We start from the raw sequence: 14,634 nt of genomic DNA, 5'->3' as shown, positions 1-14,634 counted from the left end.
GACTGTTTCTTGGCATTTCTCACACGGGTCTTGACTGCCACCAAGTGATGAGCAACCAACTCTTCAGCCCCTTCCACCCACCAGAGCACTCAGCAAAAGGTCCATCTTCCCATTTCTGCTGACACTTGTTTACAGCTTTTGGTTCATTCCTTAATAAAGTTTTTTAAATTATTTTGTGGCCACAAGGGTAATTTAATTGCCCAACACACACTCGTAGTGATCAATATCTTCATCAGTGATGCCTGAGAGGAAGATTGAAGCACCCTCAGCAAGGCTGCAGGTGAGTGGTGTCTGGTAAGTCTGAAGGATGAGCTGGGAGCTGGGCTGAGGGGAATCTCATCAGGTTCAGTAAGGCAAAGGGCAAGGTCCTGCAGCTGGGTCAGGGCAATCCTAAGTATCAGTCCAGGCTGGGAGCTGATGAAATTGAGAGCAGCCCTGCACAGGACTTGGGGTTGCTGGTTGGGGAGAAGCTGGACAGGAGCCAGCAATGGGCACTAGTAGCACAGGTGGCCAAGGGGCATCCTAGGCTGCATTCAAAGCAGTGTGGTCAGAGAGGGAGAGAGGGGATCCTGCCCCTCTGCTCAGACCTCACCTGCAGTGCTGTGTCCAGCTCTGGAGCCCTCAGCCCAGGAAGGACATGGAGCTGATGGAGCAGGGCCAGAGAAGGCCACAAAGATGATCGAGGGGTTGGAGCACCTCTACTACAAGGACAGGCTGAGGGAGCTGGGGCTGTGCAGCCTGGAGAAGAGCAGGCTCTGGGGAGACCTCACAGCAGCCTGCCAGGACCTGAAGGGCTACAGGAAGGCTGCAGAGGGACTGTTCCCAAAGAGCTGCAGGGACAGGAGCAGAGGCAATGGTTTGGAATGAGAGCAGAGCAGATTGGGATTGGATGTGAGGAACAAGTTCTGCCCCAGGAGGCTGCTGGAACACTGCAGCAGGTTGCCCAGGGAGGTGGCTGAGGCTCCATGCCTGGAGCCGTTCAAGGTGAGGCTGGAGAAGGCTCTGAGCAACCTGATCTAGAGGAGGATGTCCCTGCAATGACCTTAGGAGGTCCCTTCCAACCCAAACCATTCCATCATTTTATGAAGTGTCAAATACTTCAGCTCTTTCCCAAACCCATCAACATTCTTCTGTTACCACCTTGGGTTCAGGTGCTCCAGTGCACCCAGCAAGACTGCAAGGGGCTATGCTGAGGTGCAGGACTTGTTTCAACACCCTCTAGTTCTCCAAAAGTATTAATAGTAGAAATGGTTTGCTGGGTGCCCACAAGACAAGTTTATAGCTGCCCTGTGGCTTTTCATGCCCCCTGCAGGACTGAGGAAGAACAGAAACAAAAGCAGAACATGCATTTTGAAAACTTTATTCAATTTGCCAGCTGTAAAATTGGCCTCAGAGAAGCCAAAGTGGAGGTACAGCAGCAAAACAACTCAGGAATCACAAGGCCGAAGCTGATTTGAGGCTGAGAGAGGAGTAGTTATATTCCTGTATCTGCTTAATTTCAAGGACTCCTAAGATGTAAATCAACTATCTGAACCACCTGGCAAACAGTCCATCCAGTGAACCCAGCCACATTTACCTTAATCTCCTGCAGAAAGCTGATGACTTTTGATTTTTGTGTACTTTAGGCAGCTTCTTACTTTGTGCTTTCACATCTTCCCTGACTCCCAGGTTATAACAGGAGAAACTTTATTATTTGACCCCCAGAGTCACAGAATGGAAGACCATCCCCCCCTGCCAGAGCAGGTCACACAGCAGCACATCCAAGTGGGTTTGGACAGTCTCTAGAGGAGACTCCATAACCAGTCTGGGCAGCCTGCTCTAGGCTCTGACACCCTCACAGTGACAAAGTTTCCCCTTCTGTTCCCCTGGCACCTCCTCTGTTCCAGCCCTGCACATCTTCATCACCAGCAATGAGGGCAGCTCTCAGGCTCCTCTGCTCCCAGCTCCAAACCCCAGCTTGTCCTCACTGGGAGATGTTCCACTGCCTGCAGCAGCTTTGTGTCTCTGTGCTGGACTCTTTCAAGCAGTTCCCTGAGGTCCTTCTTGAGCTGAGGGGCCCAGAACTGGCCAATATTCCAGATGTGGCCTCACCAGGGCAGAGCAGAGGGAGAAGAGACCCTTCTAATCCACCCCAGGAGGCCTTTGGCCGCCTCAGCTACAAGGGCACATTGCTGGCTCATGGGCATCCTGTTTTCCACCAGGACCCCCAGGTCCTTTTCCCCTCCACTGCTCTCCAACAGATCAGGCCCCAGCCTATCCTGCTCCATGGGGGTGTTCTCTCTCAGATGCAAGACTCTACCCTTGGCTGTGTTGTATTTCAGTCAGTTTCTCCCTGCCCAGCTCTGCAGCCTGCCCAGCTCTGGCTGAAGGGCAGCACAGCTCTCCCGTGCCAGCCACTCCTCCCAGTTTGGAGCCATCAGCAAACTGACCGACAGTGCCCTCTGTGCCCTCATCCAGGTCGTTGCTGAATATATTGAACAGCTCTGATCCCTCTACTGATCCTTGAGGGACTCCACCAGACACAGGCCTCCAACTAGACTCTGTCCCATTGACCACAGCTCTGACTTCTTTCCTTCAAGCAGTTCCCATCCACCTCACTCCCCGATTATCCAGACCACACTGCCTCAGTCCAGCTGTGAGGATGCTGTGGCAGACAGCGTCAAATGCTTTCCTGAGATCAAGATAAACCACATCCACTGCTCTACTATCACCCATCCACCTGGTTATGTCCTCACCAAGAGCCATCAGGTTGGTTAAACTTGACTTCCCCTTGGTGAAATCATGCTGACTATTCCCGTGGACCTTCTTATCCTCTGCATGCCTAGAAGCAGTGCCGAGGATAAGTTGCTCTATTACCTTTCCAGGAATGGAGGGGAGGCTGACCGGGGTATAAGAGTGGGTTTCGGAGCCATACCGGGAGCTGCACCGCCTGCTCTGCTCCACAGCCCACCCGACCCCTCGAATAACAGCTAAGCCAGAGGGCCAGCTAACCACTCCAGCCCCAGCTTCACCCACTGGTGCTTTCCCCGCGGCTGCAGATCCCGGAGATACCTCGGAGGGCCGCAGAAACTAGCGGCTGCACATCTTACAGCCCTAGAACACCGGGAGAAGCGCACTGCCTGCCCAGGAGCCCCGCGGCAGGCCGCGCACAGAGGATGCCGGTGTCGGAGCCTCGGGAAGGCCAGCGGCCGCCAGGCCTCACACAGCGGGTTATCCCTCGTCTCAGATCCCGTCAGGCCGCCGCGATCCGCTTCCCGTGGCCGCGATCCCGCTCCCGCCGAGCCCTGAGGAGAGAAGGCAACGTGTGGAGAGCGGCCCCGCCCGGCCCTCGCCGCTCCCCCGCCGCTCCCTCGGGCCTCAGTCATGCATCGTCAGCAGGGGCGGCGGCCGCCGCGCTCAGACGAGGTGTCAGAAAGGTTGAGAGATCATCAGCGGCCCGCCCACACTAATGGACAGCGCATTCCCGGTTACCGGCCACAGACCCCACTCGCACTCACCTCCCACGTGGAAAGGCCGAGCCCCTCCCCCACTGCAGACTTTATAGAATCCCCCACGTCTCTATTGGTCAGAATGCAGCCAGTCAGAAGCATGTAGCGTGATCGTCCTCCCACCTCCCCCAGCTCTCATTGGTCGCCGCCTTTCTGCGCGCCAATGGCGCCGCTTAGAGCTGTGGTGGTCTGCTGCCGTCTGATTGGCCTTTGGAGGGGGCAGGGCCAAGCCAGTAGGAGCAGTGGTTGTAACATAGAGTGACCGGGAAAGAACCAATCAGCGCTCAGTCGCAGGGGCTGCTGGGAGTTGTAGTCCCAGCTCCCCGGAAGCGCGGATAGGGAACCGGCGGAGGGCGGCCCTGCAAACTACAAGTCCCGGGAAAGAGGGGGAGCCGCGCTTCCGGCCAGAGCGGCAGCTGAGCGGCTGGACGAGCCGGGAACAGGCCCGGGGTCGCGATGTGCCGGGGTCGGGCACCGGCACTCCGGCCGCCGCCGCTGCTGTCAGGTACGAGCGGCGCCGGGCCAGGCTGAGGGGGATCGGCCAGACGCGGGGCTGAGTGAGCTCCGTGAGGAGAAGGGCCGGGCTGGGCTGGGCTGGGCTGAGCGGCGTGTTCGGTGAGGGTCGGGAGAGCTGGGCTCCCCGCCGAGGGGCTGCGCGGAGGCCCGGGTGGGTACCCTCGCGTTCTGCAGGTGTCTGCGGCAGCTTCCCTGGGTGCTGCGAGGCAGCGGCAGGGACTGTCACCTGCCGGCAAACTTGCCACCCCCCTCTCTTCCCTTCCCTCCCCTTCCCCAGTGCGTGTGTTGGGTTTTAAACGCTGTGCAGGTGCCAGTGTGATTGTTCAGGTGCATGGAGGAACTCCTCTCTCGCCTCTTCTGTTTCTTGGTCCGCGGTGAATCCTGTCCAGGTCCTTCTTTCCTCGCCGCGGCTGCCTTGCTTTTGGCATCAGACCCTATTTCATCATGGGGAGTGCTTGTTTTATCTGTTTTTTGCTCCAAGACTTGTCCGGCTTGGGGCACATGTTGCTGATGGTTCACAGTAACCTCACTTCCTTGCACTTTGGTTTCACAGTGGGGAATATTTTGGTGGCACTTCTCAGTAACTTCCTCAAGACAGCCGCACAGCTCGGAGCAGGCAGTGAAATTCCACTTCCCTACCTCACTTCAAATGTCCTGCTTTATTCCCCATCCAGCTCACGGCTCCTGTACCTCTGACAGACTTGCTGTCAAAACACTTTTCTTCTGTTTGATTCCCAGCTGTGCCTTGATGATCCTGTTGTGTTGTGTGAAAGCCAAAAGTGAGGACTCTTCTTTCAGTTCAGCTTGATTTTTGAGCTGGCATCAAAGGCACAGGCACAGACAGGCTCTGTTGGAGGCCAGTGAGTGTGTGAAGAGAGCTGGTATGGAAAGTAGCTGGGTTTGATGTCTACATAGCACACCAGGGCCAGGCTGCTGGACGTCCAGGGGGTACCTCTTGTGAAGAGCTCTGGCCTTGCCGCTATGTTTTGTACTTTGGCATTGTTGCCCAACACTTTGTTTCAGTCCCAGCACTTTAATTTTGCCTCCTTGTGTGTTTTCACCCCAAGGCTGTGTTCTCTTCACTCTGCACTAAGCAGAGAGCATGCCCTATTAAGCAGCCTTTTGCCTTTGAGCCTTGGTCTGTCAGTGACTCCTGCTTACAGCCACAGGGCATTTGTGAGGTTTTCAGGGAGCATGGGCGAGTTCCAGAACATCCTCACTAAGGGAAGCTGGTGTGAGAAAAGTCAGCCCCTTCCATGACAGTTTATGTGGCTCTCTGGGAGCTGTGTGAGGAGGGGAGGTGTTCACAAAAGGTGAAGGTAACCCAACTTGCCACCAAAAACTGGGCTGAGTTGTGTCAGGGGCTGTGCAGACATCTGACCCAGGAGAGCTGGAGAGGGACTATAAGGGCCTGTGGTGGCAGGACAAGGGGGTTGGTTTGAAACTAGAGCAGGGGAGATTAAGATTGGACATCAGGAAGAAACACTTTAAAGTGAGAGTGGTGAGACACTGGCACTCCCTGGTTGCCCAGGGAGGTTGTCGATGGCTCCTTGGAAGTGCTTAAGACCAGGCTGGGTGAGGCCTTGGGCAACTTGGGCTGGTGGGAGGTGTCCCTGCCCGTGGCAGGGGGATTTGGAACTGGATCTTTAAGGTCCCTTCCAACTCAAGTCATTCTGTGATGACATCTCCTAACCACAAGCCCAAATACCTGCTTGTCACCGTTGAAAAGGTGACACACAGTGGTATTCTCATTGTGCACCTGGGGAGTGGGAGATCAAAGAGATTTGGGATTTCCTAAGCAAGAAACTGTAGGAGCAGGAAACCATCTGCAGTCTGCTGGGCACCTCACCATCAGCCCTGCACAGCAGCTCTGACTCTTTAGGGTGATTCCCTGGGTTGTCTCTACAAGCTTCTTGTTAGGCTGCTTAATATTCTGATCTAGAGAATCACAGAATTGGTTCAGTTGGAAAAGCTGAAAATCCAACCCTCAACCCAGCACCACCATGGCCGTCAAACCATGTCCCAGCGTGCCATGGCCGCACATTACTTGAACACTTCCAGGGATGGTGACTTCACCAGCTCCCTGGCCAGCCTGTTCCAATCCCTGACCACTCTTGCAGCAAAGAAATTTTTCCTAATCTCCAGCCTAGCCCTCTGCTGGCACAGTTCCAGGCCATTTCCTCTCTTTCACCTGATACTGGGGAGAAGAGACCAAGTCCCACCTCACTCCAACCTCCTCTCAGGGAGCTGTAGAGAGCAATGAGATCTCCTCAGCCTCCTTTTCTCCAAACTAAACACCCCCAGCTCCCTCAGCTGCTCCTCCCCAGCCCTGTTCTCCAGACCCTTCTCCAGGGTGAAGGAACCAGGTTTGGAAACCACCAACAGAAGGTGAGAAACTCAAACTCTTTTTAAAGTGAGCAATAGACTGTTCATAGAATCATAGAATGGTTTGGGTGGGAAGGGACCTCCAAAGCTCATCCAGTCCAACCCCTGCAGGCAGCAGGGACATCCCCCACTAGATCAGGTTGCCCAGAGCCCTGTCCAGCCTCAGCTTGAATAGCTCCAGGCATGAGGCCTCAGCTCCCTCCCTGGGCAACCTGTTGCAGTTTTCCACCAGCCTCCTTGGAGACTTCCCTGCTCAGAGGGATAAATCCATGTGTATGCTGTGAGAGGGGCTGTTTTGTTTCTGCTTCTGGCCTAAACCTCCCCAGTTTGGGAGCAGCCAGGGCAAAGCTGCGAGGCAGCAGCGCAGGGATTGGCTGAGCCCTGGGATTTTCCAGCTGGATTTACATATCGCCCACTGCTCTGCATGCCTTTCTGTTTACATCACTGCAGAGCCATACACACAGCTCACACAGATAGAGGAAGAGACATTTTGACCGAGGAAAACCCTTCCCACAGCTGAGCAACTTGATCAGGGTGGCTTTTTGCTGGGCTTCGCTGCTCCATGCCAGCTTGGATGGCCAGGGTGAGTTTCCTCTGAGGTGCTGGAGGTCAGGGTTGTGTCAGTGTTACCTGGGAAGCTGCTGTGCTGTAGTGGCTGTGGACAGCAGTGAGGGAGAAGAACTGTTTTCATCCCTGCGTCTAGGTCCCGGTGAAGCAGCTGGAGGGATCTGAAATCCACTTTAGAGGTGGGCAGCTGTTGCATGGCCATGCTGGGGCTGTGTTACTGCTGAATTTGTGATCCTTCAGCGTGACCTTTGCAAGGACATGTGAGGCTTGACTCTGCAGCCACCCTGAGCCTGTTTCTGGTGGTTTCAGAACTGATAAGCCCTCCATGTTCTTTAAGCAAAGCTGGGAATGAAGAAGCCAAGTTTGTGAGGAGAGCTGGTACTTCTCTGCCTCCCTTGTGCACCTGAGGTCCCCATAGCTGCCACGGAGTTGCCGCTGCTGCTTTGGGGGTGTAACTGAGATACAGTCTTCCTAGTGTGGTGTTAGGTGTTTGTGGGACACCAAATGGTCCTTCTGAAAGTTGTCAGTAGATTTGCCATGGTGGAAGAGGCATGCAAATGCTCAGGGAGCTGGAGCACTTCCGCTGTGGGGACAGGCTGAGGGAGCTGGGAGTGTTCAGCCTAGAGAAGAGAAGGGAGACCTTAGAGCAGCCTGCCAGTGCCTGAAGGGGCTGCAAGAAGGCTACAGAGGGACTGTTCCCAAAGGCCTGCAGGGACAGGAGCAGAGGCAATGGTTTGGAATGAGAGCAGAGCAGATTGAGATTGGATGTGAGGAACAAGTTCTGCACCAGGAGGCTGCTGGAACACTGCAACAGGTTGCCCAGGGAGGGAGCTGAGGCTCCATGCCTGGAGCTGTTCAAGGTGAAGCTGGACAGGGCTCTGGGCAACGTGATCCAGGGGCGATGTCCCTGCTGGCTGCAGGGGTTGGACTGGATGAGCTGTGGAGGTCCCTTCCAACCCAAACCATTCTATGATGTGTCCATATCCACTGGTGTCTTCAGGAGCTGAGGGTTCAGTGCTTATTTATCAAAGAGCAGGATATCACTAGTCTGAGTGGAGTTTCCCCAGCTCATGCTACCTGTGATCTTCTCCTCAGTGCACTTAGCACTGGAGCGTTAACCAGTGTAGCTGTCTTCTGTTGTGCTCTCCTGCTTGTTCTCAGTGCCAAAGGTCAAGGAAGCTGTAAAAAAACAAGAGCAGGTGGCAGATTTATTGGGTTATTTCTTTGTGAAGGAGCTGCTGCACCTTAGATGGCTCTTTAGCCTGCTCTGATTGCACCCAGAGAGGGCAAGCAGGAGTCTGTGTGGACGTTCGGAAGCTTCAGAGGATGTTGGGGGAGACTGGGGATGGAAGTGAAACCTTGTACAGACTGAACAATGATTATGAGCTCAGGTTCCTTATCCTGGGAGAGTCCCATCATGAGGGCTTAAAGCTTTCCAGGGGAGGGCAAAGCCACCTGTGAGGCAGAGCATCTTGACAAGCCCTCAGACTGCGCAGCAGTCGAGGAATGAAGTAGGGAAGAAACTTTGGGCACCTTAGGTCTATCAGCATGGCTTCAGGAAAGGAAGATGCAGGATTGTGGGGTTTCCAGGTGAGACAAGTGTTCCTCTGGCATCCTTAAATGACATGTGATGCAGCATCTGCTAGAAACCATCCCCCTTAGAGCATTTATTGGTGGTGAACTCATTTCCCAGGCCAGCTGAGAGCAGGCTTTTGAACTCTGGTACGTTAACAGCCATGGGTGGGCCTTGTCTGGCTAAGGACAGACGAGCTTCTGGTTTTCATGGTCCAGTCTCTCAAACCCAGCTTTGCCAGGGTGCTCGTATTGGAGGTGAGAGGTGCACAAGTGAGTTGGGGATTTGGTGAGGGATTTTGTGTGAGCTCCTGCTGCCCCTGATCAGCTAAGGTGGAAGCCCTCCAAGCAAGGGCTTGGCTTCTTGAGGTGCTGTCCTGCTAGGACAAAGGCTGAATGTCCCCAGAAGCCAGACCTTGCTGCTTACCTGGCATGTCTCAGAGGTGTTTTTCCCATGAGCTGCAAACCCATCTATCTGCTGGATTCCTGCAGACCAGTTTGCAGCAGAAACTCAGCCAGCTCACAAGACCCCATGGGCTCTTGGCAGCTCCTCTGCCAAGCGAGGCTGAGGAGCACCAGTGAGCACCAGTGGTGCTGCGCTTGTGTAGGTGACCATTCTCAGCTTCTGAAGCGCAGTCTCTTACCTCATGACCTGCCTTCCCCCTCGGGAAGCAGCAGCAGCTCTGAGATTTTTTTTGTTTTGGAGGGCTGTGAACCTGACCAGTTTCTGCCATCTGCTTGCTGCAGTTTGCAGGCAACTCCAAGCTGAGTGGAAGTGCTTGAGGATAGCAGAGTTCTACAGAGGGAACTGCACAGGCCAAGGCTGGTGGCATGAGGTTCAAGGCCAAATGCTGGGTCCTGACCTTGTGTCACAACAACCCTGTGAAAGCTCCAGGTCTTGTGTCACAACCCCCAACCCATGAAAGCTCCAGGCTGGGGGCAGAGTGGCTGCAAACTACCTGATGGAAAAGGATCTGGGGGTGTTGGTTAACAGCAGCTGAAGATGAGTCAGTGTGTGCTCAGGTGTCCAAGAAGGTCACTGGCCTGGATCAGCAATGGTGTGGCCAGCAGGAGCAGGGCAGTGATTGTCCTCCTGTACTGGGCACTGGTGAGGCTGCACCTCAAATCCTGGGCTCAGTTTTGGACCTTCACTCCAAGGACATTGAGATGCTGTAGCAGGTCTAGAGAAGGGCAGTGAAGCTGGGGAAGTGTCTGGAGAAATTCTGAGAAGTGGCTGAGCCTTGGGGTTCCTCAGCCTGGAGAAAAGGAGGCTAAGGGGAGACCTTCTGGCTCTCTACAACTCCTTGAAAGGATGTTGGAGCCAGCTGGAGGTTGGTCTCCTAAGGAACAAGGGTCAGGACAAGAGGAAATGGCCTCAAGATGCCCCAGGGAGGTTTGAGTTGGACATGAGGAGCAATTTCTTCCCCCAAAAGGTTGTCAAGGCCTGGCCCAGGCTGTCCAGGGCAGTGGTGCAGTCCCCATCCCTGGAGGGGTTTCAAAGCTGTGGAGCTGCGGCACTGAGGGCCATGGTTGAGTGCTGGGGTAAGGGTTTGACTGGCTGATCTTGGAGATTTTCTCCAACCAAAACCACTCTGGGATTCTGCATTTTCTGCCCACCCAGAGCAGCTGGATTAGAGATTCCATCTTATGTGCTGTGGGTGCCCTGCTTTAGCAGAGGGAGCTGGACTGGATGATCTCCAGAGGTCCCTTCCAGTCCCCACCGTGCTGGGATGCTGGGATTCTGTGTCTGAGATGTGAAGGAGCTGCCAGGGGTGTCTTCCCTATTGAAATGCTTCCTGTGTGTGGTGATTGCAGAGACTTGGGCTGCAATCAGATGCTGGTGTGGTGGCTGCTGTTCTGCAGCTTGGCTGAGAGCTCACTCCACATTTTTTCCATTCCTCTGGTTTCTGCTCAGAGATGAGGAGCAGGCTCCCTGCTGCTGCTTGCAGGTAGGTTGCTCAGCCAAGCTGCAGAGCACGGGATGTGCCTGAAGGGAGTGGAAAATCCCTGTGTGCCAGCCCCTGCTCCCTTCCTCCCTTTGGATTTATCCCAGATCTGCTGGCACTGGAAGGTGTTTTGCTTCTGTTCCAGCAGGGCTTTGGGACAAAGTGTCACTGGGGATGTGCCTCTTCATGCCACTTGGCAGTCAGTGGTTATGTGGCTCGCTGGGTCACCCCGAGAGCTGCTCCCTGGTGGTTTCCTGGCCTGCACAGGAGTCACAGAATCATGGAGTCGTTGGGGCTGGGAAAGCTCTCTGCCATCAACCCAACGCCACCATGGCCATTGAACCATGTTCTGAAGTGCCACGGGGGGAAGCAGAGAGCTCCAGTGGCTTGTCCAAGGCTGCAAGAGCATAAGAGGCTGAGTGGGGCTCAGATTCCACAGAATACCAGAATGCCAGGTTGGAAGTGACTTTAAGGATCATCTGGTCCAACCTTTCTAGGTGATAGTGCAGCTGGCCCAGCACCCTGCCAAGCTGAGTCTTCAAACTGCCCAGTGTAGGGGAACCCACCACTTCCACTGGGAGGTGGTTCCATGAGGTCTATTCTCATGGGGAGACATTTTCCCCTGGAGTCCAGTGGGAATGTCCCCAGCAGTAAGTTGTCCCCATCCCCCCTTGTCTTTGCCATAGGACTCCTGTACAAAGGGAGTCTCCATCCTCTTGGCAGCCCCCCTTTACATACTGGAACACCTCATGTGGCCACGGGCAGCCTGTACCCCAAACTCTTGTCTGCCCTCTTGCCCACCACCCACCTCCCCTTGCCTTCTGCTGTCTGTGCTCTGAGGAACCCCTGATGGGAATAAACAGCTTCTGATGACCAAACTTGCTGCTTGCTGGAGCCCAGCTTTAAACATGGGCAGGTCTCTATGATGCAGCAGCACAACACTGCTTCATTCCTGCTGTTCTTGAGACAACTCCAACAGCTCTGCTTAGCCTCTCCTGAGGGATCTGACATTTGCAGGCAGCCAGGACACTGCTCTCAGATGTGTGGAAAACATCCAGATCCTTGTTTTTGATTTGATTTGGGGTTTTGGTATGGTTGGGTTTTCTTTGGAGTTTGGTTTTGGTGTTTTGGGGTTTTTTGTTGTTTAGGTTGTAGCTTTTTCTGAGAGTTTAGATCTGAGCAGTGATTCCCTGGCCTGGGCTGCTGCTGGGATCTGGCTGCCTGACTGACTGATGACTGCAGTGAGCTCCACAGAGTGCTGTGTCAGATGGGGCTGAGCTGGGGTTTTTGGCAGAGATTTGGCTGAGGACAGCTTGAGCCTTGCCTGTGCAGCACTTCAAAAAGTGAGTGCAGGATGGAACCAGCCCAGTGTGTCCACAGCCTTCTGCTGAGGCTCCCAGGAGAAATGGATCTGCTCTTGGGCTGGGTAAGGCCCAGGTCACAGGTGTGTTCTGTGGTCATGTCTATCCTCCAACCTCAGTAGAGCAAAAATCTTGTAAGGAGCAGCTGAAGGAGCTAGGGGTGTTCAGCCTGGAGAAAAGGAGGCTGAGGGGAGACTTCATTGCTCGCTATGCCTGCCTGAGGGGAGGCTGGAGCCAGGTGGGGTTGGTCTCTTCTCCCTAGTGGCAAGTGACAAGACAAGAGGAAACAGCCTCAGGTTGCCCCAGGGGAGGTTTAAGTTGGACATTAGAAGAAACATCTTCACTGACAAAGTTGTCAAAGGCTGGAACGGGCTGCCCAGGGGGGTGGTTGAGTCCTCATCTCTGGAAGTTTCGAAGCTGTGGAGATGTGGTGCTGGGGGACATGCTTTAGCACCAGGCTTGGTAGAGTTAGAGAATGGTTGGACTGGATGAACTGAAAGGTCTTTTCCAAGCAAAATGATTCTGTGATGCCATTTGAGTGTAGGTAAATACTGAGACTGAATGCTACATGAGGATCCATCCAGTGACCCACCCTCTCTTCCACAGAGCAAGCTGCCCATGAGTAACCCAAGCTGGCCTAGATTATGAGCTCAAACAAGAGCTCTCGCTACAATCGTTTCTCCAGCGGCACACCGAGCATCGCTCCTGAAAACACCAACGGGGTAAGGCTGGGGCTGCTGCTTACCCTCTCATCCTTTCTCTTAGGAAAATGAAGGTAGTTGTTTTCTTGTCTCTTTAAAAATCCCAATGGCCACAAGGAAAAGCTGGAACGTGTCCGTATGCTTTGTCACCAGCTCAGAGAGGGCAGCAGGGCTTTGGGCTGTGCTGCAGTGCCAGGACTGACCTTCACTTTGTCAATATTTCAGACAAGAATGGAAACAACTTTTGGGCCAGCCTACTCTGCTGTGACCACCATCACAAAGGGTGAGTGTATGTGGGCCCACTTCTGGGCTCCCCGGTTCAAGAGAGTCCAGCAGAGGCTACGGAGATGCTGAGGGGCCTGGAGCATCTCTGTGAGGAGCAGAGGCTGAGAGCCCTGGGGCTGAGAGCCTGCAGAAGAGCAGCCCCAGAGGGCAGCTGAGCAATGCACAGCAAGGGATAAAGGCTGGGGGGCAAGGGGCTGGGGCCAGACTCTGCTCAGGGGTGCCCAAGGCCAGGACAAGGGGCAGTGGGCACAAACTGGAACCCAGGAGGTTCCATCTGAGCAGGAGGAGAAAATTCTTTGGGACTGTTCCCAAAGGGCTGCAGGGACAGGAGCAGAGGCAATGGTTTGAAATGAGAGCAGAGCAGATTGGGATTGGATGTGAGGAACAAGTTCTGCCCCAGGAGGCTGCTGGAACACTGCAGCAGGTTGCCCAGGGAGGGAGTTGAGGCCTCATGCCTGGAGCTGTTCAAGGTGAGGCTGGACAGGGCTCTGGGCAACCTGATCCAGGGGAGGATGTCCCTGCTGGCTGCAGGGGGTTGGACTGGATGAGCTGTGGAGGTCCCTTCCAACCCAAACCATTCTGTGATTCTGTGATCTACAGTGTAATTTAGCATCTTCCCAAGAATATCTGGACCTCCCTTGATCAAAACAATTTTTTTTGGTGACTGAGATACTTGGGAATGTCAAGTTTCCTTATTAATAGTATTTGGAACCTATGGACCTGGTGGGTTTTCATCTGTGCTCTTCTCTGGGCTGGCCACTTTTCAGCAGGCTGGCAGAGATCAGGCTTGTCGTGCCTGCAGTGATATGGCCAGGTCAGGAGCTGGAGCTGGGGAATCCTTTAGTCTTGTTCTAAGGAACACTCAGCTTCAGAGCCTGGCCCATACTTTGGAAATGTTGCTGAGGAACCTAAATGCTTGCTGTTTTGTTTAATACCATTTTTATTTGCTTTAAAGCTGATGGGACCAATACTTTCAAACAGCATCGTCGGACCCCATCCTCCTCCAGCACGCTCACCTACTCCCCACGAGATGAGGATGATGGCATGGTAGGTGTTGCCAGGAGACCTCCTGCTGACTGGTTTAGCTGGTTGTATGTCAAATGAGAGGTTTCTGGTGCTGCTCTGACCTTCTCTGCTCCCATCATCGCTCCCATGCTCTGGGTTGTATCAGAAACAGGTGTCTGCACCATGGGCAGGACCAGCCTCAACATCTCCAGTCTGCTCCCATGGTTGATGCAGCAAGGAAGCAGAGGCTCGTTCTGAGCTGGGCCATTAAGCTGGCACTGCTGGTGCTCATTTTCAGACTGCTTGAAGATGGGATGTTGCTACAAAGCCCAGGATCTACAAATCCAAGAGGTCTGCTTGAGAGGATATGCTTGCCTCCTACGTGAGCAGTGGGCTCCAGATCTCCTGAGCTTGGGAGAAAGCAGAGCTGGTGTCAGCAGGCTCTAGGGCTGTGACCAAGGCCAGTCAGTCTGGAACTGGCCCTGCAGCAATGATCAAAAAATGGTCTCCTATTTCCACCTCCAGATGGGGCTTCTGACCACAGGGAGCAGGCTTCAAGCCTGCAGGGTGGCATGTTGGACGCTCTGGAGTGTGCTCAGCTCCTGGGGATTGCATCTTCAGGGTTTTCTCAGCCAAACCATTCCCACATCTTAACACCTCTGTAGAAAAGCATTTCCCACTTTTGTACTCACCTTTCTCATCCCTCACAATCCCTTCTTTGGGGGGAATTTTGTGATCTAATGGGCCTCAGGGTTAGCTACATAAAGAGAAATTAAATGAGCTAAATCAATTAAGAACAGCAAGAGCC

At 54.1% G+C, this 14,634-nt stretch overlaps 1 protein-coding gene and 1 non-coding gene across 4 annotated transcripts in view; one reads left to right on the top strand and one right to left on the bottom strand.

Moving 5' to 3' along the window:
- Nucleotides 1-3,352: 3,352 nt before the first annotated feature.
- On the bottom strand, nucleotides 3,353-3,437 carry LOC128897219 (small nucleolar RNA SNORD60). The gene has a single exon (XR_008462238.1). It is a non-coding gene; the product is annotated as a small nucleolar RNA SNORD60 (small nucleolar RNA).
- Nucleotides 3,438-3,911: 474 nt separating this feature from the next.
- TRAF7 (TNF receptor associated factor 7) overlaps nucleotides 3,912-14,634 on the top strand; it is a 30,169-nt gene continuing 19,446 nt past the window's right edge. For 2 of the 3 annotated variants that reach the window (XM_054180246.1, XM_009897142.2), the window contains exons 1-2: nucleotides 12,712-12,819; nucleotides 13,777-13,868. In XM_054180246.1, the coding sequence (XP_054036221.1) occupies nucleotides 12,768-12,819; nucleotides 13,777-13,868 (144 nt within the window). In that variant the 5' untranslated portion in view covers nucleotides 12,712-12,767. Of the gene's footprint in view, nucleotides 3,994-12,441; nucleotides 12,558-12,711; nucleotides 12,820-13,776; nucleotides 13,869-14,634 lie in introns of those variants that run through there. The other variant, XM_054180248.1, reaches the window with a different exon arrangement.

Source organism: Dryobates pubescens, chromosome 4 (genome assembly GCF_014839835.1).
Source record: "Dryobates pubescens isolate bDryPub1 chromosome 4, bDryPub1.pri, whole genome shotgun sequence".
Classification (NCBI taxonomy): Eukaryota; Metazoa; Chordata; class Aves; order Piciformes; family Picidae; genus Dryobates; species Dryobates pubescens.
Note: the sequence above shows the minus strand (reverse complement) of the source record. Positions and strands in the feature narration are given on the sequence as shown.